The 26854-nt window shown below is 30.3% G+C and overlaps 1 protein-coding gene across 1 annotated transcript in view; it reads right to left on the minus strand.

The window, feature by feature from the left end:
• The window catches only part of brun (trafficking protein particle complex subunit brun), a 39206-nt gene extending 13634 nt beyond the window's left edge, over positions 1–25572 (minus strand). Inside the window, exons 1-11 of the mRNA XM_067272838.1 lie at positions 25424–25572; positions 13559–13681; positions 11322–11519; positions 10613–11231; positions 10260–10528; positions 6131–6255; positions 4398–4466; positions 4023–4094; positions 3797–3925; positions 3638–3707; positions 56–149 (exon numbers count right to left, since the gene is read on the minus strand). Coding sequence (XP_067128939.1) covers positions 56–149; positions 3638–3707; positions 3797–3925; positions 4023–4094; positions 4398–4466; positions 6131–6255; positions 10260–10528; positions 10613–11231; positions 11322–11519; positions 13559–13631 — 1718 coding nt within the window. The 5' untranslated portion in view covers positions 13632–13681; positions 25424–25572. The remainder of the gene's footprint in view (positions 1–55; positions 150–3637; positions 3708–3796; positions 3926–4022; positions 4095–4397; positions 4467–6130; positions 6256–10259; positions 10529–10612; positions 11232–11321; positions 11520–13558; positions 13682–25423) is intronic.
• Positions 25573–26854: the final 1282 nt, after the last annotated feature.

Below are 26854 nucleotides of genomic sequence, written 5' to 3' on the forward strand. Positions count from 1 at the left end.
TCAAATTAATCAGATTCAAATGTAGCATTTATTATTTCGAGTACAAAATATTTACCTAACAGCTAACGGTTGATTACCCATTCTTGTTGCAGTCGTAACAAGTTCATATAAAGTTTGAATCTGTAAGCAAGGCCATCCGTTCATAATATCTGCAATATAATAAATTACATATCTTTTATTTATGCAAATACAATAAAAACTAATAAATTTAACTTTCAAATTATTCAAAATGATAAAAATTAGATAAATTATGAAATTTCTCTTATCTATTTCAAACTACGATCCAATATAATAAAACTATATTGGCCTCAACTGTTAACTCACTGACACGAAATGTTTGGGTAGAAACAGAATTTATACAAATTATACAGCTGAAAGAACACAATGTTACCAGAAAATCAGAAATCTCAAAAAAAGTAGAAGAAACGAACACGAAACTCCAGCATCAGACTGCTAAAAGCAATCGGGATGGAGTTCCTAATATTTTTATTACACAACTAGATAACCGAGGCAGTCGAGGTTGACCTCTCCAGACATACAGAATCGGAATTGAAGCTCGATGGCCAAAACACTTCAGAAAATTTTTGAAGGATGGTCTCTTCCAGGTATGTCAAACTGTCCACCACCACCCAACCATTCCCATTGTGAACCTGGCCAAACCTGCAACAGGTATGGTTTGGGGAGTTTTGGTATAAATTGAACTTAAAATATTTATATAATATCACCTTCAAAGTACGTGACTACTTCAGACTTTATACAACGCAACAACTTTTTTCCAATCCTTAAGGCAGCATGGTATGCAGATGCAGAAATTCGATTCAGCTCTTCTTTTAATTTCATTCTCATTTCCTTTAACATCTTAAAATATCATCCCTTTAGGGCTCATTCAAGGTAAGGAAAAAAAGTCAGTTAGTGAAAAGTCTAGTAAATACACCAGAAATTCTTGAATTAGTAGTGTGTTCTGTAGGTGGAATTTTCTTTCTTCATAAATCTGGTCTCTTCAACTGAACTGCTTCATGTTTATGTTACAACATGCTTCAATAAAACATTTCATTAACTGATGATCTTTTGAAAGACATGACAGTGTCCTAAAGGCTGCAGTACTTGAAATGCACCACTTTTACCAAGTTTCTAACAAAATTTAATGTGGGTTCTTTGTTCTTTAACAACGCACACTTAAACTGAAAATTGCAAAAAATCAATGGAATCATTAATCAACTGTTACTCAAATACTAGTGGATGAATCACTGAAAAAGTCTAGAAATATGTAGCAGGAAATTGATAGAGTAATATACCCATTCACAACTGAGCATTTTAATCTAGATTGTGATAAGATCGGTCACCATGCTGTGGTGAACCTCTCTCGACCATTTAAATCTCGACTGAAACGAGATTCAATTGCAATCGACTCAAGAGAGTTTTTGAAACTAGATCCAGTTATAAAGAGAATTCCCACAATCCCACATGCGCAAGAAAAAACAAGATGGCTGCAGAACAAGTGTCAGGCTATCAACAGAGAAATAAAAAAGATATTTGGGGAAACAATGAGAACTGGCTATTCTTAGATATATGGCAAGAAAAAGTATTTATTTCGAACCAAAACTTTCATTTTGTTTGTTGGTGTTCGTGACTTACCACATAGTTATGTCAGTTTATCATCACATGTAATAGCCGGGTTCTTTTCAAGCGGACTGCTCAACGTTCGACTGACAACAGTTACAATCGAGATTGTGAGTAAATTGAGATCAAAATAAGTCATGGATTGTGTGCGAATGCAGTATTAGAATGATAAAGATACAGATGATTTTCACAAGCTCTGTAGTCCAAGTCTCAAACTTTATGATCACATTTTATACACACACAACAATCACAGTAATACTTTTGCTTATCTGTTTAGATCTGATTGGAAGGGAAATCAATGTCAGTTATGTAAATAAATTTTTTTTATATGATTTATTAAAGACATACAATTTCAATGGTTATGAGAGAGATTATTTAATTAATGAATTATGTTAATCTAAAAATATTTTTAACAAACATGGGAAAGCTAAATATCCATTTTGCGAGTTAAAAATAAATTTTTCTATTCTTACAAACTGATCACGTTTGCAACACTACAAACATTTCCCATAAATATATTAACACTTCTTCAAGCTGTAACTGAACAACTTATTACATAAAATCTCTCTAACCTCATAAATTAGTCAAGCAGTTCAATGAGCATTCCATTATCATATATCCCGACAAAGACCTTCAGAGTAGATCGAAAACATTAACCTATTCCGTGTTGAAATTTTTCTTCGTTGCGTGTGGTTGCCATGTTAAATTTTTGTCAATGTTAACCCTAATGAAATTTTTTTTTTTTTAAATAATAATCGTAGTTACTGTATCATTAAAAATTATTTTTTTATTTTGCACAAACAAAATAAATATATTGAAAAATATAAAAACAAAAAACATAATATTTCGAAAGTTCGTTTTAATATAAAAGTTATGACTCAGAATTTTGTATGAGTACTTGTTAGAATTTTTTCATTGTGGTGTATGAATTCACATTATAGGGGAGCACATAATACAGGAGTTAGCATATGAAAATATTAATATAGTGTTCTGTTATTTTAAGATTTTTGTTGTTAAGGAAGAAACAAAATTTATAACAAGAAATTAAGCATCAGTAAGATTTTGCAGACAAGTAAGAAGTAGAAAAGCAAGTGACAAATAATAAATTTTCTGCAGAATTGTTTTGTTATTGCTCCCAATTTTAACTTTAGAGTATAACTTTTTCTCATTTTCTTTTTTAATCAATGAGCAAAGAAACTGTCATAAGGTAACTGTCAAAAATAGAAATAATTTCAGCAAAATTATAACTTTATTACTTGTAGACCATCTTGTTTTCATGTTTCAAGATTAGGTTTGCAGATGCATGCAAATCTTCCATAGTCAAAGCCAAACAGATTTTGAGTTACTGCTTTATAAATATTCTTGCAACCTTGTATTTTGTTTATCATAACCAGTTTTAGTTACACTTATCTTTCTTTTCAGCTAAACAGACATTTTTAAGCTGTCATTTTTGCATCAACAGCCTCAATATCATTGAAGAGGACAACCGTTATCAATGATAATTATTTCATGATTTGATTTATTTATAATTATTAAATCTTTTTTAATTTAAACAAGTAAAACGGCAAAGCTATTTTTGGGACGAGACCAAGTCTTGGAGAGTGCGAGCAATGCATGTGCAAATCTCGCACTCGCACCTGTTTGTAGAAACAGTCTCAGAATTTTGTATTTTCTTTTGACCCGATTCTCAGTCCCCTGACTACCTACAGGTCTGGTTTATTTTACGTGCACATGATTTAGGCACCAAATATTCTGTGCAAAATTGCAATTCCTGACAGGTACTCCTTCATACCTCTAAGGTGTGCAGCCATTGACAGTAGCATGATTTTAGAGATGAGACATAGTCTCGTCAAATATTCTGGAAGAAATGGATGGTGTCCTAATCCTCTACCTCTAGCCAAATTGCTTAATATTTAATTATTAAATCAGCATTAATGTAATTCAATAAGTAATATGGCAGACCATTCGGCAATACTAATCGAGTTGTCATATGAAAAAGATCACTATATAAGTTTACCTCGAGGAACATCCTTTGGATCAAGAGTTAATTTATAGCCATCCAATGTCTGAAGGAGATGATGGTAACACTAAAAAAAATTTAAATAAATCCATATAATTTATTTATTTATAAAGTTTTTATTATTTTAATACATATTTAAGAATTTTTTTTTTTTACTTTATTCCAGTTGCATTTAGAATTCTGTGGAGAAACACACTGGAGAGCAGCCATTCTCTTAAAAAATGCAGATTTCCTATGAAAACCAATTTCTTCATATAACTGAGCTAATGTAACAAATTGATTGATCTATGTTTAAAAAATACATATATATAAATATATTTTATAAAATATTCAGATTAAAAATTGAGTACAAAATTACTGTAATTGAAAGCATGCAACATACTTTATCATCCTCACTTTGTTGAAGATTAATATTGAGAGCATTATGAACAAATTCTGATGCTTGAAGATATTTCTGAAAAACCAACAATTAATAAAATTAATTTGTATCTAATGTTAAAAACATTAAAATTTAAAAAAAAAAAGTTAACATGTTAACTAATTCCAATGCTTTTATACAAATTAAATTTTTCAACTTTGGTCTTTGTATCAGTCTTTTGACATTTGACAGATACAAAATCTGAAAGCTTTTAAGCAGGAGTTTAACTCTGAGCATCAAAATTAATTTTAGTTAAACTTTAAATGAAATTTAAATTAATAATCTTATAATAGTTGCTTCAAAATTATATAAACTGTTTTGATGATGAAAATAACTTACTTCTTGCAAAATAAGTACTCTGGCTGCTTTAAGATTGCACTCTAATTCAATCACAGCTGCATTATGGAACTAAATTAAGAAGGAACATTATAAAATTAGAAATTAATAATTCATATACAAAATCACTTGTATGGAAAATAAATGCATTCTGTGTAAAATTTTTAGTATATTTTTTATAACTGTTCTAAAAAATATTAAAAATTTTACACAGAATGCATTTATTTTCCATACATAATTTATTAGTGCACAATAACTAAATAAACACAACTCAACTGTAAGAATTTATTTAAGTGAGAATAGAAATAAAGGAAAATAACTTACTGAGCTAAGAATATTAAAAACAAAATTTTAACTTTATAACTCAAAACTTAACTAATTGATTAATTCAAGTTTTGAGTTATAAAGTTAAAATTTTGTTTTTAATATTCTTAGCTCAGTAAGTTATTTTCCTTTATTTCTATTTTCACTTAAATAAATTCTTACAAGGAAAATTTAACAGATATATTAACTTGTTTTAATGTTTTCCTTTTTATGTTCTTCATTAAGTTAAATAAATATATCTACTTAAAGATGCATTAATAAAATTCATTTTAAAAAGTACAGATATTAATAATAATAAAAAATTAATTAATTAACCTTTTTAGGTTACTGGATGAATCATGGAAATAAATGAGCATAAAAAAAGAAAAAATACAATGCAATAAGAATTCAGATAGTTAAAGCATAATTCAGTAAAAGCAAGATGTCTGCCTGGATTAAGGAACTGCCTGCATATGTAAAAGATTTTTGTGATCAGAACTGAAACCAAAGGAAATTCACAGGTATAGTGGAAGCTGTATAAGTGAGAGGAAAGTGTCCCAGCAGATAGGATTTCAAGTCCAAACATCAATTGTTGATCATTACTCAGGTAGCTCTTCCCAAACTGTCATTAAAATAGTAGAGGTCTTCCCTTCAAATGGTTATTCAAATGGTAGCTTATATTTGGCATTAAAGCCTAGCTGTTGTGATGAGTGGTTAGACACTATACATCTCAGAGCATCAGAACCATTGGTGATGCCAACATTGCTTGTGTGGAAGAACTTATTTGTGAGAATGGAAGGATTTCTATGGATACTGTCACTAAATTATACAAACATTGGATCTGCATATTCATGATACTAAGATATCATGGTTAATGTTACCTATAGTAGCGAACATAGCAGCGTGTCTCTGAAACAGTGGGGACGCACATTCTAACCTAACCTAACCTAACCCATTCTAATAAATTACCATAATTATTGCCAACCAAATTATTAGAATAGGTTAGGTTAGGTTAGGTTAGAGCGTGCATTCCCACTGTTTCAGAGACAAGCCGCCATGTTCGCTACCATAGGTAACATTAACCGATATCACTATTGGTACCCCAGATGAGAGCTGAGATAGTTGACTGATGAACCCAAATTTAACCATATGCAGAGTTGCAAAATCTTGACAAATTACCATCTTTGTCCATGCAATGTTCCCTTAAAATGTCATTGACAAAAGGAAACATTGCAAGGACAAAGATTTCACAACAACAAAGTGAACATGGTAGTGCATCTGTGGCTTATATAATATATATATTTCAGTATTCCGTTCCCTCTGTTGCCATTAAAAATAAAAAAACCAACTTGCAAAAAACCATCACTTTATTACTAATATAGTTACACATAGATAAAAATTAACATTAAAAAATAATTAAAATTAATACTTACCTTATTATAATGAGATATAACTTCTTTGTATTTCTCAAGTATTTCTTCGGGAGATAGAACATTTTTTCCAAAATTCTTGAAATCTGACGAATCCACTGAATTGGGCAAACTTCGGCTATGAGAGACTATCATATACAGTACAAGATTTTAAAAAAAATTATTATACACTTATACTCTATAATTATAATATATTGATATATATATATATATAATCAATTACCATTATTTAATATAAAACTTATATATATAGATATATATATCTAAGTTTTATATTAAATAATGGAAATTAGTCAAAAACAATCTGTTCTAATACATAAAGCAAGACCGTATATATGTTTCTAAACTAATTTTCAAATTGTTTTGCTAATAGAAAGCTTATTCTGTCCGGAAGAACATAAGTTACATTCTATTTTCATATTAAAAAAGGAAAATGCACAATAAAGATGTTTCTACCACAGCATTCATCTTACATCATCACATGATTTGTCTGCTTTGTTCAAGGTCAATCCCCTTTGCATTCTGGTGGGCTTTTTTAAACTTATCATCTTATCTATTTGGTTTCAATTCAAGTAGTTTGGGTAGTTGTGTGTATGCTTTGTTTATATTTTCTTGGTCATTTGCTTTTTTTGTAATACTCTTATGTTATCAGATACTTATGAGGAGCAAGTTTACTTCAAATTTACATACTATAGGTCTGTATAGAAAAAATTTCCCTTACTTCATGTAAGGGAAAGTTTTTGTACACAGACACACAGTATTTGTGTGTATTCATTGTTTTAGTAGTAATCCTACCATACCTTTATTTAAACATAAGAATTAGTTATATTTTATGAGATATCATTGAGTTCTATATAAACTGAGTTTTCACTTCTTTCCCCTAATTTTATCCCCACAAATTGCCAAACCTTTGATTTGCACCAAATTTTGCATAGTTACACTCTGCCACCTTGAGGGAAACATATGCCACCTTATGATGAGGACAACTCAACCCTCTCCCTGAGTCTCCAGGCAACATTAGTCATTCTTTGCTAGTTTTTGATAATTTTATTTTTATTTAAATTAAAACATTTACAATTTATCAAAATAATTGTTTGGAAAAAATGTATCTCTTTTCCTTCGACCTCTTTAAAGACAGTTTCTTTTTTTTGGCTATTTTTCTTATGTTTAAAAGTCATCCAATAAAATCACCACGATGCTACTGGTATATATTTAAATAAAAAATCAGCAATTACCATTATATCAACAATAATTGTCTTCTAAACAAACATTTTCTTCCTTTTAAACTGTCGTCGTCAGGTTTCGATGTAAATGGAATGTTAGCAAAAGAATGTAAAATTCCATTTACATCGAAACCTGATGATGACTGTTTAAAAGGCAGAAAACTTTTGTTTAGACAACAATTATTGCTGGTTTAATTGCAATTGCTGATCTTTTATGCATCCAATAATAAAAGTAATTTTCAATTTAAAAGTTTAACAGAAAATAAATATGACTTTAAAAAATTCCTTGTCATTATCTTACACTAAATTGTTTTAGAGACAGTATCTGCATAACTGAACATTTAAAATTAGCCTAAGTACCATTTCACACATACCAGATGAGACCATTTGGCATCAGCTATTCAATTACGAAGTGCAAGGGATCTTATGAGAGAATTTCATATATTCATCTGGCATCTGGACACCAAATATCTTGCTGAAGATAACTGGACAGAATCACAGCATTGCTATCCAACTACTGAATGGATTGTATGAAAGATTGCAGTGAATTTATGTACATCTCATTATGGCAGCAGCAAAAATATACAGCTCTGCACCACTGCACAATCAAACCCAGCATTTAAAATGGATGTTAATCAGAGACATGTGAAACTAAAAGAACAATGGGAGACCCAGCATCAGATACATGTGAAATTAGACTAACATTACTTATTTACTTGATCCTTTCCACTAGTTTCTTAATAATATGGACAAACAATGAAAGTTTGGTAATGTTAACAATTTTAACAAATTTAGTGTATGTCATTTATTATTTTATACTATTTTAATACCTATGAAATATATATTTACTTGTATATACATATTCATGAACATTACTCTTATCAGAAGGATTATTTCTATGTAAATATTTAAAGTTTATGTTCTTCATAGTAGTTAGTAAATAGATAATTATTTAAAAACAAACATTAATTTTTTATAGTTAATAATTATTTTTTACACCTGTAAAAATATTATTAATAATTCTAAAAATGAGTGAATGCTAACACGAATATTGCACAATGTATCTTTAATCCTCTCTAATCAAAATTCATTAATCTGTGTATTTTAATCTGTATGTATTTTAATAATAATAAAAAGTATACACATACAATAAACATGTATACTTCCTATACTTTATGTTTTAAACCCAAGCAATAAATGCTTTAATTAAGTTTTAAAAATAAAATTTTTTTAATTATTCATCATTCTACATGACCATTGTTCATCATTCTAAAAATTAATTAAATATTTAAATATTTATAATAATAAATTATTATTATATAAGGAAAGTTAAGAGAAAAATATTTTTCCTTAACTTTCCTTATAGTTACTAATTATTTTTTCAAACACTTAAGTGGAAAACCTATTATTAGTAATCCACACAAATTGTTTTTTGCACCATTGACTCAATATCTTATATAACTGATAAAAATTCAAAATTTTATAAATAAGTAACATTTAAAGCTGATTTCAAAATAATGCAAAGGTAGAATTTACTTTTATATTATTTGAAATATTAACTTAGTAAGACTTTTTACAGTTCAAAGATCAAAATTCAAAGTGTGATATTTTAAATGTTAAAACATTAAATTCTTCTAAGTATGCAAATATTGATTTTTGCTTGTTAAAAATTATTTGAGGCAAATGAAATTATATGATTAAACATCTTCCTTTTTTTATATATATTATAACGAATGATAACATTATAAAAATGGTTATATTATAACTGATATAGTTGTAAGATAAATTATAAATACAGTAAAAGTTTGTTAATTTGCTACCCAATAATCCAGAAGATCCCATATTCCAGCAAACACTGAAAAATAGCTGATATTTCAGAACTGTCCAATAACAACATGGCATGCTAGTAATCTATAAACTGGAATTTCTTTGAATATGTAGTGCGCTAAAGATCCACTATGCAAAGAAAGCTCAGAGTCCAAAAATAACTTTGTTAAGACAGTCTTGTAAGAAAGATAAATTTCACCTAGTAAAGGGTTTTCTCTTAGTACTTAATAATATTTCAATGTGTGTTAAATCCCTTTTATAATCACATGAAGTTGTCTTCTCCTCCAAAACTATTATCATCATTTCAAGTAGTAGCCATTATACAGTTCTTATTTTTACAACAGTGCAATGAAAAATCAAAAATCAGGGCTAATTGGGAGGGAACCCTGTCCAGATTTCCAGAAGAGTATGTTTAATTTAGCATTTTATGTACTGTAAACTCCAAATACACCATAATTCCAGTTAGGTGTTTTAACTTCAAGACAGTATTTCAAGAAGGAATGTAGGTATACTTACAAAGATATTTTAGATAGGTGTTTGCTTTTTATATCATAATCTATATACTATAAAAATAAATTTTAAACAAAGTTTTGTGTTAATTTAACCCATGTGGATAAAGGTTTGATCAGAAAACAGGCTAAACCTTCCATACAGGATGAAAGAATGCCAATAACAAAGTTACAATCAAAAGTATTAGTATCCATTTTTCAACCACCAAATCAAGATTTTTGATGCTTCACTATAGTTTGAAAATAATTCAACATTTATAAAAGATAAATATTTCAGACAGTTTAAGTTTTCCTTGTAAAATTTCTGCAATAAAAAGATGTTCAGCTCCAACTCTAGTAGACACACTAATATAAACTTTGTTAGTATTAGTTAGTTATACAAGATTAACAGTTTAATTTTACTCTGAATTTTTTATTTCAATTTTTATTTAGAAGCTTTTTCAACTCATCAAAAATAATTTTATGGAACATAATGTATTTATTTATTTTTTTTTTTATGAAATATGTGTTTTATGTGGCCATTAAAGAGACAAATTTAAAATCTAACAGAAAGAAAAATCTGAAAATAATTACCTGATCTTATTTTTACATTTCCTGAATTTCCAACTGGAAAAGACGAATTGCGATGCAATGCAGGGCTAAACTGCGGTGGATACTGTAAGACGATTGATGCGGCACACTGGCCTTCGTAAGCCGACGCTAACCAGAGCCAGTCGTTGATAGATCTTAAATTGTCGATAGCCGAAGAATAATGTACAAGCGCCTCAACCGGCATTCCGGCTTGAAGTGAAAGATCACCTATGTATTTTTTCATACGTCCTATACATCTTTTCTTATACACCCTTATTCAAAATTAAAACATTAATTTTTAGTATACACGAGATATTAATTATAATCAGAAATTATTATTATTACAACTAGCAAACCTGGAATCCGTATCGAGTCCAACAAAGTCTTTCTTTTCAAAAGGAGCAGTTAATAAAATTACTTTATCCTGTTTTTCAAATGAACGATCCAGTCTTTTTGATTCTAAAACCCAAAACAACGAAGAGCCAAATTCCATTAAATCCTGTTCTAACTGATCACAATCGTCAATACCCGAATACAAGATACAGTGTGTGCTTCTAGATTTTACCGTTAATGGTATCATTAAATTTAGGTATCCCATAGGTGAGGTTTTATTCTCCGACTGAACATGCAAACTATCTGAAGAGGAAATTTCATTCTTTTCTTGTTCATCATCAGAAATATTTTCGTTACTTTCCTTCTTAGTTTTATTCAATTCTAAGTCATTAACACATTTACTTTTTCCAACACTATTTGAACATTTTTCTAAATCAGGCACATCTGTACAGTCATTTGTTAACTGTTTTGAAGTATTATTGCATTCTGATTTATCTTTGACTAAATTTTTTGAAGTCTGGCTGTTAGGATTTACACCGAATATAAGGCAGCGAGAATCGAACAATGTGGAACTGTATTTTTCTTGAATTAAATTATGCTGTCTGTGCAGTTCTTCAATTTCTGAAGAATTAACACATTTTCCTGTTTATAAAAATTACATTTCATTTTAAAACTGTGCATAAATATTAATTTATAAATTTATAACTTTGTATTAATTTCGAAAATACTCACCTAAACTTAAAAGACCTAAAACTTTGCGATGTGCTTGAAAATCTCCCCATTCGTTATTTTCTGTTGGATATGATTTCTTGTATCTTAACCATATTCCTCTGTGATTATTAGATTGATTCGGGTCTTGAATTTTTAAATATTGTACACGCGATATTTGTTCGAATATTTTATTAAAAGTTTTCTGTTTAATTTCAGGACCTGAAAATATAACACTTTTCTCATAAATTCAATCTGCACAGCAAAATCAAACATGAATAAACAAACTGTGGCATTTAATAGACTAAAACTGGCATTTAATAATAAATATTTATTATATTTTTAAAAATGTACATAAAAAGTTGGTGCTATATATACCAAATATTTAATAATTTTGATATATAATTAATATTTTGACTAAGTTATTAAATGATTAATTAAGTGCTCTACTATTTGTTGTTAATTCTAATTATTATTAAAGCTAATATATATGAATCTAAAATAAATTTAAATTTGTAAACGTAATTAAATGTATGAATTAGTAAACATCTAAAAGAAAAAACCTGGAATGGAACTGGAATCTGAAACGTCACCTTTGGATAGTACACTGCCAGTTACATTATCCAGTTGGCGTTCTTCCAAAAATATATTCATTTTAGATTATTATATAAATCATACATCAGTCAGAAAATAATACACACAAATATAGAGGTGAATTCTATTCCAAGTTTTTTTTTCCCAGACTTTATTAACAAATTAATCATTAAAATTAAAAATAAAATAATGAAAGGTGTTTCAGTGCTAAATCATCCAAATAATTAAATGAAAATATTTGAAGACTACTTAATCCAATACTTCACAGCAAATTACTAAATATTTTATAAGTTAAGAAGTTGTTTTAAAAAACAGGAGAAGTTAAAAAAACCATAGAAACTTCTTTAAAAAACAAACAACCACAAGAAAATATCCTTCTCAGTCTTTACAGATTTTCAAGACGACTTAGTTAAAAACTATAGAAACTTTCAAAATCACGATGTTTGTAATGTAAATATTGCTTGGACGCTATATCCATTGAAGAGGTCCTATTACAACCAGGACAAAATGCATTTGGAGGTAATATTAAATAAAACTTGTTCTGTTTTAGAAGAAAGTTGTAGTCTATAGTTTTTAATTAAGTCTCCTCGAAAATCTGTAAAGACTGGAGAAGGATATTTTCTTGTGGTTGTTTGTTTTTTTAAAGAAGTTTTTATGGTTTTTAACTTTTACCATTTTTTGAAATGCAACCTTTAAATATAGCAATTCCATTGTTTACATTTTTATAAACTAAATATTTCATACTGGAATAACTGTAGTAATTGCTTTATACACCAAATTTATAATTCTATTAACATTTCAAGATAAAAACTCTTTACTATTATTAATACATTCACAAATATTACTGAAATTTACAAAAATATAAAACAAATTATGAACTTTTCTTTAAAGTTAAAAAAAATCCTTCACATAAACCAATTACTGCACTCAACTGGATATACTTAAATATTCTGAATTGTTTGGTAATTATCTGATCAACTCGGCCACATAAAATAACAATGTTATACATTATAACAGAATCTTTGTCTTTTGAAACTTAAAACATGACAATGTAAATGTACAAATAATACATCATATGCTTAAAACTACAGTATAATGATTAAAATTATAGAAAAAATAGAGTACAAGATAACATGGACAAAAATAAATTTATAACAAAAGTGCAATGGAAGTTTAATTGATACTTCATACACATCCTAATTAAATGTGTGTGTGTTAAATTCAGCTTTTAAAATGTTTAAATTATACTAAAATTATAACTTTAAAAAAAAAAGAACTGTTTAAGTGAATCAATACAGTGTTTTAAGTAACTTCTTATCCAATATCTCTCACTTTCTTACTTGAACAAGACATTAAAGCTTACTGATGATTTAACATATTCCAATATAACAAATAAGGCAATGGAGTGACACAATCCTCACCTAAAATCAATTTCCATTTTTTGCAGAGATGTAGCCTACATTAAAAGACTGTCTCTACAGGTGAGGATTTTTTGTTGCAAGATTGAGAAGACTGATTTGTGAAGACATTTTCTATCTTCCACCATGTATTTTATTTTTTAAAGAACTATTTTTGCCAGAACTTTGAGTAATAAAGTTATCAAACAACACAATATTTAATACTATGGTAATGTTTTAATAATAAAGAAAAACAAAGCATAAACTCACCAATTTGTTTGACTAAAATTAACAGAGCCTGATGATCTTCTGGTCTCTGACTATAATCTGGATATGTAATCATGTTTATTCTTTTACAATTTCAGAAATTGTTGAACGAAGACCCTTTAAACACTGAAAATATACATTTTTTTTATTTATTTAAACAGAAAAACAAAATTTTTACTCAAATATTATATTACTTTATAAAATATAATAATTTATACAGTGGTTCACCCAGAGGGAAGACCAAGGGACCCTGACATCCTCCAAAGTGAAAGAGGAAAAATTTTTCCAAAAATATTTTCCTAATTACAATTCATTTGTTTATTTTTATTGTGTAGTGTCTTCTATTTCTATACTAATTATGAATTAACAGCATAAGATGGAAATTTTATTGAATTTGCATTAAAAGTATTTGGTTTGTTTGAAAAATGAGATAAAATATTTGACGTCAAAATATGCATGTATGTATGAATGAGTGGTGGCATTTGAATGACAGGTAGAAGTGACTTTGTGGAATACCGGTGGCATCTTGCCATATCTTACCATATGCCAATTTAAAACTAAAACACCATCTCACATATGATTGTTTGTTACCTTATTTTTGTATATAAAATATTACCAATTTTCTATCCATTATGTATCATCTCTTAATTTTTTTCGTAACACATTGCTTAATACATGATTAAAAATTGCAGCCCGGCATTGTAACGATGTCACAATATATAACTGCTCATTAAAAGTATGTCTTTGTAACACTGTAATTCAATTATTATTGTAATTACACTAGTATATGGAATGCAGGAAAGTCATTATCTCAAGAACTCTTTAATGGTGTATGAAAATTAAAATAAAATATCCATTTTCATCAAAATTCTCTTATGACTTTATCAAATAATTTCTTTAGATTATCTACAGACACTATTATTAATATTAGAGTTTGCATGTGACATATCTTACATTATATTTACTGGATGTTATAATTATAAACACATGACGTTGGATGCACAAATGCCATCTAAGTCCATTATATTGTAAAAATGTAACAAACATGAGCACCATTGAAGCTCTCACTTTGTTTTCTCCTGGAGATATATCAAAGATTATGCCTTCGCATTAACAATTAAATAATTAACAGACCATAACTAAAAGCAAGATTGTAAAACACTACTGAAATAAAACCAATATGGCTGACGAACACCAAGCACAACCTTACATGGGCGTGCATAACGATGATAATGCATTGACATTAATAAAAGATCAAATATGATTGGTTCTGCAATTTTATGAAATAAACCTCTAAGGCGAAACTTTTCTTATACTAATACATTATGCATAAAGTTATAAACAGATGTTTTTATAATATAAAATGCATCATGCACAAACTCAATATAGAGTTTTTGACCTTAAGCCTTACACAACTATTGTCAGTCCAGATCATACGCATAAAGTAGATTTATATTTATATGTGAGATATGCAGGGGGTCAGGGGTTAATCCCTTCTGACCACTTAATCTGCACGGGCTGGTAAAGCCCGACCTCGGTGTAGTTGGACGGCTAGGAGGGCAAAACGTGAGTGGGGAGGTCGTCGGTAAGTTGGCAGGCGTCCTTAGATTGACAGGAGACAGGTCTTAACATAACAACAGCATTTATTCTATAACTAAAGGTAAGATATACAGGTTAAATACATGTGGTTAAATATGTAATTAAATACAAATACTCCTATCGGGAGGAGAGCCAAATAGTTCTACGTTGCTTGTGAAACACGTGCTCGTTCTATTCTCCAAGTTCTAATGATTTGCTCGCGGAGAGAGTTTACAAGTTTCTAGTCCCCCTAAATACCTCTCTTATGCATAGTAGAGAGTCGACTTGACAAACTTCAATGTATGGAAGGGTTGTTGTCATGGATGTTCTTCCAATGGGTGTCTTCTCCTCTTCTTGGGTCCAGTCTGACGCATGGAGGCCCGGGAGATGGGATGGCACGATGTCCCGATATAACTTCCCGTCGAATCGCTCTCCTAGAGTTCCGGCAACTCTTGCTTTTTATCTCCTTAACGTGGGAAAGGGGGTCACATGACCGTCAAAAGTTGACACAACAGCACTGAGTTGGCACTTATGTGTCAATTTTCCCATCAGATTCTTATCAAAACAGTGGTGATGATCTAATTTCTCACCTGGCGCATTCTTCCGTTGGATTTGTTACAATTTCCAACAAATTGGAAGTTCTATAGTCTGTATAAAAACTATGCACTTATTATGCATGTAAATTCATTTAAAGAATACTATTTTTCTTTTCACGATCAAAGATTTATAAATAAAAAGCTACATTTTTACGTCTACTACACAACAGAAAAATGTGAAAAGAAAGTATTAATTATGATATATTCTAGAATGAAAATACCTTCTCGAATTTGAAAAATAAAATTTTAACTATTAGAATTGTATTAGAATATTTAAAACATACAAATAAAATTCATACTTCTATTTCTACAGAAACAAAATCACGGTTTTACTTTAAGAAAAACCATTACAAGTAAAAGTAATCAAAGTATGTGTCTCTAGCTATCACATTCAGTAAGTGAACTCAATAAAAAAACAACTAACTTTCTGACAATATCACAGTTTTATCATATGAAATAATTATTGTTTTTAGTTAGTAGATATTGAATGTACTAATATTGTGAATGATTCTCTTCCACACTTTAATATTTAATAAATGAACTAATTAAAATCTCTTCCTACTTTAGCATTATTAATTCAACATTCTATGCATTCACCTTTATCCTGATTAGGTTTCATTTTCACAGGTCAGATATCTTTCCTGTCACCAACTCTCTCTTTTATCTGGACTTGGGATCAGCTGGAGCCATCAGGTTACAAATGGGGCTAACTACACAATGGCACCAGGCAATTCCTACAGTTCTAATAATTAAAAATGCATTGTAAGCAAGCTTATATGATGGCCTGGTAACTTTTCAAAGTATCTTTTATTTGCTTAATCTACAAGTATCCAACATATCACATTTAGTTTGTTTTATCATCGATACGATGGCAATGTATATTTATCAGATCACATAGAAAACTAAGATGCACTGCCTATCTTTAAACTTGTCACCTATTTTACGACAATGGTATCTTTGCTAATGCATAGTTTCAACCTGACCCATTAAGTTTCTGAACAAATTCTCTATATTTTAACACATAAAAGTAGTGAAAATGTTAATTTAAAATTTTTATTACTACATGAAATACTAATATAATGAAATAGGTTATAATTTTTATATGATACTAAGAATTCATCTCTTAAGAATGACAGACTACTTCCTAAGATAAAGTTAAATGTCACATAGTCACCATGGAAAGGTTTTAAAAAGTCTGTTGTGAAAGCAACACAATATCTTAAATTGCATTAATAATAATTGTAAACGATGTCACTAATGTCACTGCAACCCAAGTAACATTACTTACAATATAATAGATAAAACATTTTTATATACACAGCTAATATTTCTGTAAATTAAGTATCCTATACTTTCCATCAAAATATAAAGAACAAAAATTTAATCTGGATTGGACAAAAATAGCAGGAGTTAAGAACATTCAAACACAGTTGATGGCTTTTATATTAGTAATATTAATATTACAGCATTTCAATTATAAAAACAGCTCTCAAGTAACTTTAATAATCAGTAATAATTACTAATATAAAAGCCATCATGTGCGTATGTGCATGCATGCGAAATCCTTATAACATCTGCAATTTTTGTCCAATCCAGATGAAATTTTGTATGTTCTGACAAAGTATAGGCTACTTATTTTGTGGAAATATTAGCTATGGAATAAACAGTTTATCAATTTTGGATCGGTGATCGCAGTGACGTCAGTGACTACGTGATGTTCATGCTTGATGAGAAAATTTCCCTGAAGTTGCACTTTTAAAAATTTTGGCAAATGGCCTATTTTAAACTCACTTCATTAAATAAAAAATTTAAATTTTAAAAATGATAGCCACATTGTGTCACTTCTATAAAAAATTTTTTAGAAAACCTTTTCATAGTGACCATATGTGTCATTCTATTATTATCCAATCAGAAGTGACGATCTAACAAGCCTGTTATTTAAAGTGTTATCGCTCATCTAATTAACATACATACAATTCATCTTTGTTTTATCAATGTGAAATTAAAAAGACTAGCTATTTTGTTGGGAAAAGAAAATGCCTAGGGGAAAACATAAGAATAAAATTAGTCAGGTAAATTCTAGATCTAAAAGAACAAGAACAATTGAGATCCCTGAAGGTAGTGAACTCCGACTTGAGCAACATTGAGAAGAATGGCTTTGTCAAGGACTGCAGAAACAGATTGAGAGAGTTTCAAGTTGAGCTTGATGTCAAGCTCAACTTGAAACTCTTCTCAATTCTTTAAGCTCTACTTTCTCATAAAAAATATTCCGTCAGGAGAATTTCTAATATGTCAAATAGTATTTTACTACATAATTTCTGCCTGATTAATTTGGCTGATAGTTGAGTGATTATTTTGATTTTATATATTCCACTATCCAAAAGGTTTGTTTACAAAGATATATAGAAGCAATAATAGAAAATAACCCCATTGCAAACTCCTTAAGACTTAAAATTCTCCTCTGGCAGGGATTTGTAAACAAGAAGAAAAAAAAAACAAACTCCCTTCTTTACACTGCTTTTTATAAAATAATTTCTAGCAAGCTCTATTAATCCTAGTTGATGTTTCAAAAGTTTATATGGTTTAAACTAGTTCAGGTAATAAAACATGGTAATTAAAACATAGGCTGGATAAATATGTTTCAGGAGGTCACATCTGGTCCATAGGCCATAATTTGGAGACCCATAAGAGACAAAATCAGTGTTCTGTAATTGTAGTCTTTATTACTTATCTCACTTAATGTTATCAATTGATGAACGTGATCATTATCAATATAAACAAGTCTCAAAGTAATTACAATAAGCAGATTCTACTGTAGTTGAAATTTAATTTTTCCATAACTTTATCCTTCATTTCCAACTAAAACTTGTAACTTTGCATGATAAGTTTTCACAATACAAGAATTTTTTTTGTAAAATTTAACACTTAACACTAAGACCAAGTAAGTTATCACTCTTCACTGGTGACACGATAACATAAATTGTGTGTTAACAAGCAATTATTTATTGTGACATCACCACAATGCCAGGTTGCAATTTTTATATTTTTAATTTATTTAATTTAAAATATTAATATATGCTCTCCACCTCATATTAATAGTGACTTGCCCTGTACAGTACATCATACTTTTCCTTTAACAATTGAATCGTGCCAGTCATCTATTAACTGCTTTCAGGGGAAGTTTTGAATTGAAATAATGTAACTTCCGATCTGTATCAGAAGTTCATATATAGCAAATAGAGGTCTCCTGTCCAAGGTTTCCATATCTGGTATTGGATTTTATCTAACCAACTCCATTCTTGAGATTAAGGAAAGACAGAAGAATGACAGTAGGAATTTATAGGCCTAAAATATTTTCAAATTGCAGCCCAACAACGAATATAACCCTTTTTCCAAGGTACCGCTACAAACCACCAAAGGTGAATGTCACTAACTCGAAAGTAGCCACTGAATATCCAGTACTTTTTTAAATTAAAATTTAACTACAAATAGAAATAGTCACTATTGGGACACACAATGCATATGTGAATTTGCACATTAATACCTTTATGAAAATTCCACAATTTAGACTAGCATCACCATTATACTGCAAAACTCATTATTCTGGTAACTTGTTGCCTTTTCAATCCACATTAAGTTTGCAGGACTACTGTATCCCTGTTTAATGATGTCTGGTGGGCTATATAGCAGTCTAAACTCAACCAAATTTTATATCCTGATGTCACCGGACATATGGAAAATATTTCAAGAAAAAAGTTTAGTTCCTCAACACTATGGAACTACTTATTCTGTTGCAAGTGACCAAAAAAAAAAAAAACTCAGCACAATTTCTTAACTTTTGAAGCACACTTGCAGCATCAGCACTGTTTTCATTAAACAGCTTCAGAATAAAAACATTCAAGCAAGTTAGTACTCTTGCCCCTGTACATTATATCTTTCTTTAGCAATGGAATCGTGTTGGTCATCTATCTAACTCCTTTCAGAGGCAATTTTTGATTTGAAATAACATGACTTTCCGTTACAAATCGGAAGTTCGTCATGACCATAGCTGCAGATATGCAGTAATATAAACGATGTTTTCACATGCCATTGGCAGTTTAAATTAGAAACTGATTATAGTATATGTGCATTATGCATTTGTTACTTTTTAGATACAACAAACAATTGCCTGAATAATGGCTAGAATTTGGCTAATTAAGTGATTATTATAAAGCAATTTGTTACTAGAGGAAGGAATCTCTTGATTAAATTAATAATTACAATTTGTGACCACATGTCTCTGGTAGAAGATACTGTAATTGTATTCTTATACTATTATGTGTGATTGTAATATATTTTTGTTTGGTTCATTTATTGCCCATACATACAGGGCCTTCCTTGTACTATCAAATAAATAAATAAATAAAATAAATAAAACTATCAAGTAATTCACTGCAGTCTACACATTGAAAGACCTGAACTGGAAGGGTCTATGTCAGATGAAAGGAATGGAAGGAAACATGAGAGTTGACATATGGATCACAGTAAGAAACTTTGTAAAAAAAATAAACCAATAAAATTATTTACGTATAGTATAAAAATGTTTTAAAAATATAAAAAACAAAACAGCTGAAAGAGATCAGATCCATGCGTCAACTCCCATGTTTCCTTCCATCCGACAGACCCTTCTAGCTCAGGTTGACTCATATATAGTCCATGCAATGAAAGAGTAGACATGTATTTTAACACATTAACCACGCATCATTAAAAATAATTTTTGCATTCCCTAGGCAACTCTTTTTTTCTATATATTTATATTCTTTTCATATCAGAAAATCCAAATATGCTTTTGAATCAATTTTTTGAAAACATTTATGGTAAGTTTGAAAGCATTGTTTGAGGTAAAATATGTTTGTCTCAAGGATTAGACTAACGAATTTACATGTACAGGCCACAAGTTGCATCATCTGCAGGTTGGTACAAGTTTGTTTTGCATTATTTTTTTAATTAAACTACATTTACAGAAAAGTTCTGAGAGGTACTACTGGTAGTCACAACGAGGAAAGTTGAACCCTTGGCTACTTACATAAAACATACTCTATTGCAACGATCGATGACATACTGGCAAGAGCGCTGGACTCAAAGTATAGTAGGTAGGTCAATCTATGCCTTCATGCCTGAAGTTGACCAAACTCCAGTGTGTTGTGATTGGCTTACAATGCAAATACTGACTGGACACAAGAGGTTTCCCCATTTCAAGTCCAAGTTCAGACAAGGAGATGGTAGCTGCTCCTGTGGGTGTCCCCGCGGCGACACGAGGCACTATGTACTTGACTGTCCTCTTATTGAGGACTTCCGCCAAGGGACTCACAAAGTCGACTGGTCTAAGCCATCTGAACAAGTACTTCAAATGCTTGCAGCTAGTATCAAAACTAAAGGAATTGATGGGAAAAGTAATAGGTCTCCTCAACCTAAGCTCAGCGGTCGCACTGGGTAGGGCCCCCTTTTCTAGGGGCGGGGACCCCACTGACCATTATTAAGAGCTGGTTTCTCTTTGGTAGAGAACTATGTGCAGTACAGGCTGCACCAAAGCATATATCCAAGTAAGAGGGTTGGACTGAGAGTGAGAAAGGCAAGGAAGGTTAGTCCCCTCTTGGGTTGTTACACCGGAGCCAGAGTCTGAGCATTTATCTCAGGTTCGACTTAAAAGAGTCCAAGACATCCAGTAGCTGCTGGATACCATACCAGGCCTATGATTAAGACATAGTCTCTTTGTATTCTGTACTGCCATTTGGCAGAGCAGAGGCAATTTACTCAGAGTTTGTTACATGAGACAGTCCACAGAATATATTGTGTAATCAGTCAATAAGACACAATCCTTATATTTGAACCACCAGAGAAAATTTTTAGCAAATCACACAAGTGGTACCTCATGGCAGTTAACATGTTAATGAACAAAACTGAATATGTCTAAAGAATAAAATTCATCAAATTTTTAAAATAGTTATTATGGTTTTAAAGATAAAACACTAAAAAAAAAAAATCTCTTATATTAATAAAATTTAAAATTTTATCAATATTGTGTTCATTACAACAAAAATTACTTTATTGGAAAAACCAATGAAAACTAATAAAAGTATTTGGGTAAAATGTCACAAGTTTCTTATGATCACCATCATTTGAACGCATTCTAAATTTTGTTGATAAAAAAACATTCAAAGCATCTAATTTGAAAAATGCCATAGCTAAAGAGCTCTGATCTCTGATAGAACTCTACCTTCTAGACCAGCGTTTCTCAAAGTGGGCGATAATGCCCCCTTGTGGGCGGTGAGTAAATCTAGGGGGGCACTGGAGGCAGGGTACTGAACGGTGACCAAAGGCAAAAGTCGGGGTCACTGACAGCCGTTCCCTTTCCTCTGTTAAACGGATAAGAGGAAAAATTGCGTTTAATGGTTTCCAGATGTTGAGAACAATGTACGGTAAGGCACAAAGTGTGAGATTCTTTCTCACACAAGAGAAAATGAGTTAGGGGGCATTGGGTATAACTTTACAGACAAAGGGGGCAGTGGATCGAAAAAGTTTGAGAATCACTGTTCTAGACTCTTCTTATTTACTCAATCATTTAATGTTTTTAGTATAAATCTACTCATTTTTTTATTACTGGGCATGTTTATCATTTCCTACCTCTTACAACTCTAAAAGTACCCACAATGCTTTTAAACTTTTACTATCTTATCCCCTAATTATTCCTACTTATTGTGTCTTTTCATTTCCTTGTTTCATATAGCATCTCTCTATCTTTTAGACTCTTTACTTCCAAATCTAGACTCTTCCTCCAAATCCACACACTTTTCTGTTGTTGAAATACTCTTTCTTCATCCATTATTTTTTCTAACAGCCATATGCCCCTCCCACTTGACCACTACTTCCTTCTCCAAGAGAATCTCAGCTAAGGCAGTAGTCATCCTTCCTTTCATGCAGTACTCAAAATGTTCTTCAGGCCTCATTCAGTGAAACAAACATCAGAAAAGAAGAGATGCTGTGTAGGTATGACAAAGAGAACATAAAAAAGAAGGCTTAAAAAGAACATTTTGAGGACTGCTAGAAATGATGATTGCCTTGAGTCAGTCTTGGAAAAGATTTAGTAGTCAAGAGGGACACACAGCTGTTAGAAACGATAAGGATGAAGCAAACTGCAACAGCAAAAAAGTGTGTGGATTTAGAGGAAGAATCTAGATTTGAAAGTAAAGAATTCAAAAGATAGAGAAATGCTACATGAAGTATGAAAATTGACAGTACAGTAAAACAGAATAAGAAAATTTAGAGAATAAAATATAGCACAAGTTTAGAAGCATTGTGGGAACAATGAAGATTGTAGGAGACAGGAAATGAGAAACAATCCTCCCCAGTAATAAAAATTTGAATAGATTTATAGCAAAAATATTATTTTTAAGTAAAGGAGAAAGTCTAGATGATGGAGTTGTATCAAATCAGAGTTCTTTGGCTATAACAGTTTTTAAATTAGATTTTTGGATTTTTTTTAAATTGACAAAATTTAGAATTTCTATGAATTAATGCCCAATGATGAACTCAAGCTGAAAACTACTTGGGAAAACTATCAGACTGGTTCTTATGTTTTTATTTTCCTTCAATAAAGCAATTTTTAATGTAATTAAATTTAATCTAAGTTATATAATAGAAAAAATAGTAATTATTTAATACATTTGACAACTTATAACAACACACCGATGAACAAAAACCCTAACTTTGGAGAAATAATTTAACAAACAAAACAAAACAAACAAAAAACAAAACTTTAAAAAATTTATTGTTAATATAGTTCACTGTGTATGATTCATTATCCAACTATATAAGTTCTCTCAAATTTTGTCATTTATGTGAAAATTTAAGAAGATTATGCTTTATCAACTTCTTGTAATGAAACTTCCTGTTTCTTCCATTGATAAATCATCTCAGTTGAGATATGAAATTTTGTTCTGCTGTGTTCCTGTGTTCTTTGGTATATCCTACTTTTAGCTTATATCTAATAATATAATTTTGCCTTTTTGATCCATTAACTGCATGCCAAATTCTCAGTTTTCTGTAGGTGCTGTATAGCTTTCACCTTTAACATCAACCTTTTAATATATTTACAATGTATTTATAAGCCAACAAACATAGTATATCATCAATTATTAAAACAACCCATACTATTGATAAGTGACAATCTCACCTTATTCTTGTTTATAAACTTTTCAATTCAAACAAAATTTTATACACAGTTGAATGATTAGTACAGGTATCTCTTGCTTAACATGCAAAATATGTAGCAAAAATTTTAATTAATACGGCTTTAACAACCATCTTTACTTAATATAGATATGTTTTTCTTGGTAAATAAGGTGTTAATAAATTTTCTATTTTCATTTATTAGAATAAAAATATTTATTAACCGAAATGTTTTGTTGTGGGTGGCGATAGTTTAGTCGAGTACCCAGGTTCCTCCATATTTGATTAATGCAATTTTGATATACACGATAGCATCGAGGGATTATTTAACCATGTTAATCAAGGGATACTTGTATTACTGACCATAAATATTACTTATAACAATGAGTTATTTCTACAACATTTTCTCGAATAAGAATAATGAAACTTTGTGTACTGGATCTTTAACATGTTTCATTTTTCCTCCACGACTAAGCCACAATGGTTTTCCAAAATATGATGTTTTGATTTTTGAAAAAACTTTGAAAATTCAAACATTGCATCATATGACAACTGTTTTTATTCTCTCAAAGTTTATCAAATATCTTGCAAAAATGCAGGAAATTTCAAGTAGATTTTAACTGTTTAAACATAATATAGTATAATATACATTCTACTTTATGATGAACATGCAACTATTTTCCTTTGCATACCTAGACTAATAAACATTGGCTCCATTCTTACTCCAAAAAAGACTAATTATTAATAGTTTTGATGAAACTGTAATAAAAAAATTCAATCATTATCAATTCTTAGCTACCTACTAGATGTTATATCTAGTGAATACACAAATATTAATTCACATAAAAACAGCATCCCATAAATTCATTATGAAACACTTAATCAAATTAATTAGCTAACCAACCGATTTATTGTAACATAATACTAACACATTACAAACTAGACAATTAACCTCAATTTTGTCTATTATAGCAGAACTGATATGTAACATGATTAGGTGGAAAGGAGTGAAGCCTTTTCAAATCAGAGCACCCATAAAAGTTACGAGATTGTAACTGGTAATCAAATACCGGTCAATTAAGTGTGAGCCTTTATTGCAACAATCCAGATTTCAGTTAAATTAAATTGTTTAAATGGAAATTTAAATGTTTAAATAGTATTATCAGATATCATTCAATAGAATGCTATTGAATGATATCTCATAATACATTCAACCCAACCCACTTTTAAGCTATTTGCCCCTTTATACATGCAGTATGTGAGCTGATATATGAAAATATTCATGAATTATCTAAAAATTACTGATTTAATATTGTAATTTTTCCTTTATAAACTCTAAATGTTCTTCTATTTTCTGTTTATCTCATTGAATTCACATAATAAACCCAAAATTCATAATTTAATAAATTCCTTTGGACAATATAATAGATGTTGACTTATCAAATACTTAAAAGAGAAAGTTTAAGAAGGAATTTTATATATTTACCATCTTATAAATCTGTATAACGTTCAATAATTCAAAAAGAATTCACGATTTAAATATTTAAAAGCGTTTCACGGCATTATTTTATACAAATTAAACAACTTCGCAACTCTTGAAACCATCTTCTGAAACATTGTCACATCCCCTCGTGCCCCCTGGCGATTAGAAATGGAAAATTGGGAAACATGACCGAAATATTAAATTTTACCGATAGAGTTTAGTTATTTTCTCGACTTTTTTAAATTAAAATAAATTTTAAAATTCTTCAAAATATATGGAGTCGCTTGGGAATTTGAATTAAAATATTAATTTAGAAAATAATAAATATTTGAAAATCTTTCTAATTTAATTTAAGACTAGACGATATACTTTTTTTTTTTTTTTTTAACTCTTTCCGCCCTGTGGGCACTAAGAGGGCCTCTTTTAGTAGGCCCATTATGGGTTCGGCCAGGCCCACAATGGGGCAACCGGGTGGTGAGGGACGGGGCCCGACATATCCGAACGGACCACCCCCCGAAAAAATCCTGGGGATTATTCGACCCGTTCGGATTCGACCCCGGGTCCCCCAGAGCGGTAGGCTGCCACCTTTACCGCTCGGCCATCCGGCCGTCCCAGACGATATACTGTACAGTAATTATCTGAATTCAAAATGGCGTCCGATTTTTATTAAACGGATATTATTTCCATTTCTATAAGTAGAGAACCTGTTTTATAGCACGTTTTATAAAATTCAAAATATAATAATAATAACTGAAAATAAAATTAAACCGTGGCCGGATGGCCGAGCTAGCAAGGTGGCAGCCTTCCGCTTTGGGAACCCGGGTTCGATTTCGGCGTCCGAAATGTTGGGCTCCGTCCCTCACCACCCGGCCGCCCCATTGTGGGCCTGGCCGAACCCATAATTGGCTTGCTAAAAGAGACTCTCTTAGTGCCCACAGGGCGAAGTTAAGAAATAATAATAGTAAATAAATAAAAATATCTAATGTAAATTTGGCCTAACCCCTTATAAACAAAAAAGGCCTTTTTGGTATCCGCAAAAAGACTTTTTAAAAAATTCATTGAAGCTCCAAAGAGAATTTGAGATTTTAACGGAAATAACCAGCGGGAAAATTTCTAAAAGATGGCGAGGAAGAAGGCCTGGTGGATCCGGGTGGATATAAAATTTTGGTACTTTTGGTCTGTTGTTTTGGATCCCCAGAACAGCAAACTGGAAACTTTACCGTATCAGCCATCACACCATTACTGATAATTGATACTTTCAGAGATTCAATGAACTCTCTGTTAAAAGACGTACAGTTGTATATATATGTTCCATTTTAATTATTCAAAACCAATACATTTTCGGACTTTCAAGAGTCCTCGGACTGAAGTTTGAGAATAATTGCATTAGTTACGTTTCTGATATTATGTAACATTACAGTAATAAGACCTCTG

This window comes from Centruroides vittatus, unplaced genomic scaffold, assembly GCF_030686945.1.
Source record: "Centruroides vittatus isolate TY-2023 unplaced genomic scaffold, ASM3068694v2 contig_1113, whole genome shotgun sequence".
Lineage (NCBI taxonomy): Eukaryota > Metazoa > Arthropoda > Arachnida > Scorpiones > Buthidae > Centruroides > Centruroides vittatus.